The following is a 4,988-nucleotide window of genomic DNA, read 5'->3' on the forward strand; positions in this document are numbered from 1 at the left end:
GGTATACTCTTACAATTAGATCCTTTTAGAATCTTTTAAATTTTTTATTGACAACTGATATTATTTTAGTTTAATAATTAAATTGATTTTTTTTAACTCATTGCGTACAATTGTATACCCTGTTGGTATAGCTATATACTATACTGGTATCACATGTTAGTTAATATTTTTTGGTTGTATTAGCTACATTTAATTGGTACACAATTTGATTTTTCTTTAGTAATAATATTAAAAAAAAAAGAATAATAAAAAATAGTGAAAACAGTAAATGAAATTAGATTATGAAGAGAAAAAGAATATAAAAAAACAGAAGTTAAATAAAATTAGAAAAGGAAAAAAGAAAAAAAAAATAAGAAGAAAATGAGAAAAAAAAGAAAAAATAAAAGAAAAGAATTGGAGAATAAAGAAAAAATTCCCCACAAAATCTACTATGGGTAGGAAATATAATTAGTTTATGGGTAGGAAAACAAATAGGTAGACAAGGGTAAATAGTTTTATTTTTGTGGGTAATTGTGTCAAAACCCCAATGAGTACCACTTTACAGTTATGCTTTACTTTTGCTATAATCACCATAGGCTTATCTAATGCAGAAGTTATGGGTTTAACTTGAACCTATATATAGCTTTCGCTCATATCTTATATTTTTGTCCAAAAAATCATAAATTATATACAAATAATAAATTTTGAACCCATAAATTAGATGAGATGTGATATTGCAAATCTGAACTCATAAAGTTTAAATCTTAAATTCGCCTCTAGCAACCACGTAATATTATTTATATACCTATTTTACAAATGAGGTGAACTTCGGACATGCTTAGTCTTCTTCGAAGCGAAGACTATCTTTCACATCATAGGAAAATTTTGTTTTGTGTCTCATACAACTTACACTAGTTGTATGAGGTAATTTTTTGTCTCACAGTTTTGTGGACCCAGAATTCTGTGGACCCAGCAGTGTAAGATTGGGGTCCACAATTTTGTGAGACAAAAAGGAACCTCATACAACTAGTGTCAGTTGTATGAGACACAAAATAAAACTTCTCCACGTCATATATAAAAGCATGCAGAGAGAGAGAGAGTAGATATTGAAAATCTTATGATAGAAACTAGTTGTATGGGCGAGTTTTTTTTTTTTTTTTTTTGCTATGCCTGAAGACCCTTTTCATTTATCATTCCTCAATGTATACATTCGCATAGAAGTATGTGATCATCTCATTTAAATATTTAAACAAAATATATTTTTATTTTTTAGTTATATCTTCAACACGCCACACGACGTACGGGCTTGATTCTTTTATATATGTCAAGCACAAGAAATTCTTTTATATATGGATGGAGCTGAGACTGAAACCCAAGACTTTTGCTTGCTTTTATATTAGGAATTTTTACCTCTTATAGCAAAGGTTAACACCTTATTTATTTTAAATAAATACCATTTAAAAAATTATATTCTATATATATCTCTTAATGTTTATAGCAAAATATCTAATTTTGGTTACCTCCTATCCCTAAGCCACTAAATACACTATTCAGTTACACTATTTTCTTTCTCTCTACTTTGATACATGTCATTCTCTTCCCCCCATTTCCTGAAACGATTAAAATCAATTGGGCTGGTGGTGCTAATTTTGCAATAGGAAAATCAAGAGCAGGAAAAGGAGACTACGACCCACTTGGTTTAAGCAATGAGGAAGTTAGGGTTTCATTAATCTCGTCCGTTACGTTTGCTCACCTTTTCGATTTTTCTTAATAAAAAACTGTAGTTGTTTATTTATTCCTTCACTTTCTTAATTGTTGATAGTTGGTGCAATCGCCTATGAGGAAATTTTCCTCATAGAGTTATATCTTATGTCGCCAATGAATTAATCGTCTATAGCCTACCCCATCTATTTTGGGACTGGGGAATAAAGAAGAGGTTAAAAGGGAAAAGAAGAAGGTGAAAAGGAACGTTATTGTTAGAGGTGCAGCCCCAGTGATTCAGGGTTTTTGCTTGACGGCGGATTCGCCGTAAATTAGGGTTTGTTCTTGAACAAAGACGACGGAGTTTGGGACTGAGCAACTTGATTTTCTGTTAATATATTTCAATGTATTTTCATGTATTTCATTGTATTTATTGTGTTTACTGTCTTTTTCTTCATTGTATTTCAACGTATCCCGATGTATTCCATGTATTTTCATTGTATTCACTGTCTCGCTATATGCCATGAATGTATTCATATATTTTTTTTTAATTAATATAATTTATGTATTAATATGTATTATATAATTTCTCTGAAGATTGCTATATTTTTGAGGTATTTTTCGGTTAATAATTTTTTTTATAACTGAAAATACAAATTTTGTGTGTTATAATTGAGTTTGTTGAGTTATATTAGGAGTCTATTATGTTAATTGATTCACTTTCCGTTTAAAAACAGTGTAATCCCCTGTTTCACGCCGTGAATACAGTCGAATACAATAATATGTCCAGCTGTAATCCCAATGTTCACGCCATGAATACAGTCGAATACACTCGAATACAACAACTCATTAGCTGGACTTCCCTGATTCACGCCTATTTTTGCTACTGTATGCATGAATACAATAGCTTAAATACATCAAATACACTTTATAATCACAGAAAAGATATCTATAATCCGTAATATAGCAAATGGTATCTATAGATGGCTAATTACTACTAAAAGATAGTGCTTTATGAAAATTTCTCTCTATATTACGTAGAAGTGAATATATAATCATCTCACTTAAAGTTTAATTTATTAGAAGAAACATATTTTTATTTGTTAATTAGTTATATTTTTAACATGATCAAGTTCATTGTAATACTTGTACTTTGACAATTGTTAAATTAACCAATCGGATTGCCTGAGTAAAAATTTCATCCCAGCTTCATCATAGCAGCTATGAAATCATAGACTATTATGATCATCTCTGCCTAGCCTATTTTGGGTAAGAAATATGTTCGACTTGAATCTTGCCACCTGTTCACCCATATAAATGCAAAACAAAACTAAACAAAATAGCTAGCAATTAGTAATGTATATAAAGCCAGTTGATCCATTGTACCATGAGTACCTCGTTTAATTTCTACTACCATAAAGTTTTGAAGAGTTCAGCATCTAGCCTTCAGCGAGAAGACATTTGCACATTTTAAATTAAAATTTTTTACAACTTGGCTTCCAGACTAAAACACACATTAGCCTTTTTCGTTATTTGTAACTAAAAATGTTTGACTACAGATTTACGTGAATATATTTTCTTTTTAGTTCGTGCCAAAAAGATTGACAAAATATACGTGCTTCATTTATCTTTATGCAATGATTTATAGCCACACAAAATATATATGGACATTTTATACCACAAATTCAAACGTCTTATTTTTTTTTTCTAACTCCATATATGTCCAGTCAAATAGTTTCATATAAATTGGAACAGTTATTAGTTACTCCAATTAACTATACTATGTTTTGGCATACTATAATAGGTGGTAGATTCGAGGAGGGTCATCAATGCAAAGCTATATAGATCCTAGCTAGAAAAAATCAGCAAAAAGGGACTAAAAATATAAGGAAAACTAGAAAAAGATAATCTTTATAAGTTTTTTTTTTTTTTTCTGCACGTGCTTTTCTTCTTATTTGACACGAAGCAATCTGCTGGTAAAGATGTGAACTATTTTTAGAAACTAAACGAGGAAACACGAATAATATTGGATCTATCAAAATTGAGTCTGCAAAACAGATTTTATCGGTTTCTGCATGGAGTTTTAAAGCTAAAAAGGGAGCTAAAATAACTGCTTAATAAAATATTATACCTATAAACAGAGACCACACACGACAACAGAAATGGGAAGAAATAAAATGAACAAAGAAAGAAAGCTACTGGTCAAGATTGAAAGTAACTTGCTGTCGAGCAGCAATAGGCCAGGTGCATATTATGCACATAAAATTTAAGAATATAAAACAAGTAAACACAAACACATCAAGAGGTAGCACTGTTCCAAAAGTAAATAAATTAAAGAATTTCAAGAACTAAAAAAGATCAAGAATGGAACCAAAAATCATATTATGTACAGGGTAAAATATGTACTTATTATTAATTTAAAAAAAATACTCTGAATACTCTTGCATAACATACTGGCAAAGATTGTTCAAATTATTGAATTTTCTGACTTCGTCGCTGGTTGAACATATTTTAAAAAAATATAAATTAAAAAAAAAAAAAAGAGGTTCAAATTAATTGGTAAGAGAAATTATAAACAAAGAGTAGTAAAAGATAGAGAAAAGACGTACCAAGAATCAGTGGCATATTCAAAGAGTTTGCCTTTAGTAGAAAAAACAATCAAACCAACCTCAGCATCACAAAGCACAGAAATCTCATGAGCTTTCTTAAGCAAACCAGATCGACGTTTTGAGAAAGTAACTTGTCTATTAATTTTGTTCTCAATTCTCTTCAACTGTACCCTTCCTCTTCCCATTTCTTTTTTTGGGTAATTTTTTTTCTCCTGAAATAATATATTCTCTCAAATGGAGAAAGAAAAGAAGAGTGCAGAATAAGAAAGTGATGGTCTTATTCTCTTTATTTCTCTCTTTGGTATTGAAATGATTATTCTGTGTAGCTTAAGGAACTTTTTACTATTATACTACTGGGAAGTGTAAATTAATAAATATCCCAGATGGGAGGAGGAGAGAAAGAGGAATGGTATTTGAAAAACCAGAATGGTTTCGTCAATTGCGTTGTCGATTTTTAATTGGTTAAAGAAACTGGTGTTGTTAGTGTCTGAGTAAAGGCCACAAGTTTTTGGAACAGTGGACAAAAGGTACGGACGAGGTATCTTTTCCCTTAACTTTTCCATTCTGGCATCTTTATGATTTTATTACTATTACTTTCTCCCTCCAAATTTGGAAGAAATTTAAAATAGCCAGATTTATAGATGATCATTCAAAAATAATTACAGTTTCAAAAGTAATCCAAAATTTAGTCACTTTTTA

The 4,988-nt window shown here is 30.2% G+C and overlaps 1 protein-coding gene across 1 annotated transcript in view; it reads right to left on the bottom strand.

The window, feature by feature from the left end:
* Nucleotides 1-4,726, bottom strand: part of LOC109216812 (agamous-like MADS-box protein AGL8 homolog) — a 9,702-nt gene extending 4,976 nt beyond the window's left edge. The window contains exon 1 of the mRNA XM_019381005.1: nucleotides 4,290-4,726. Within this exon, the coding sequence (XP_019236550.1) occupies nucleotides 4,290-4,474 (185 nt within the window). The 5' untranslated portion in view covers nucleotides 4,475-4,726. The remainder of the gene's footprint in view (nucleotides 1-4,289) is intronic.
* Between the last annotated feature and the right edge of the window lie 262 nt (nucleotides 4,727-4,988).

Source organism: Nicotiana attenuata, unplaced genomic scaffold, assembly GCF_001879085.1.
Source record: "Nicotiana attenuata strain UT unplaced genomic scaffold, NIATTr2, whole genome shotgun sequence".
Classification (NCBI taxonomy): Eukaryota; Viridiplantae; Streptophyta; class Magnoliopsida; order Solanales; family Solanaceae; genus Nicotiana; species Nicotiana attenuata.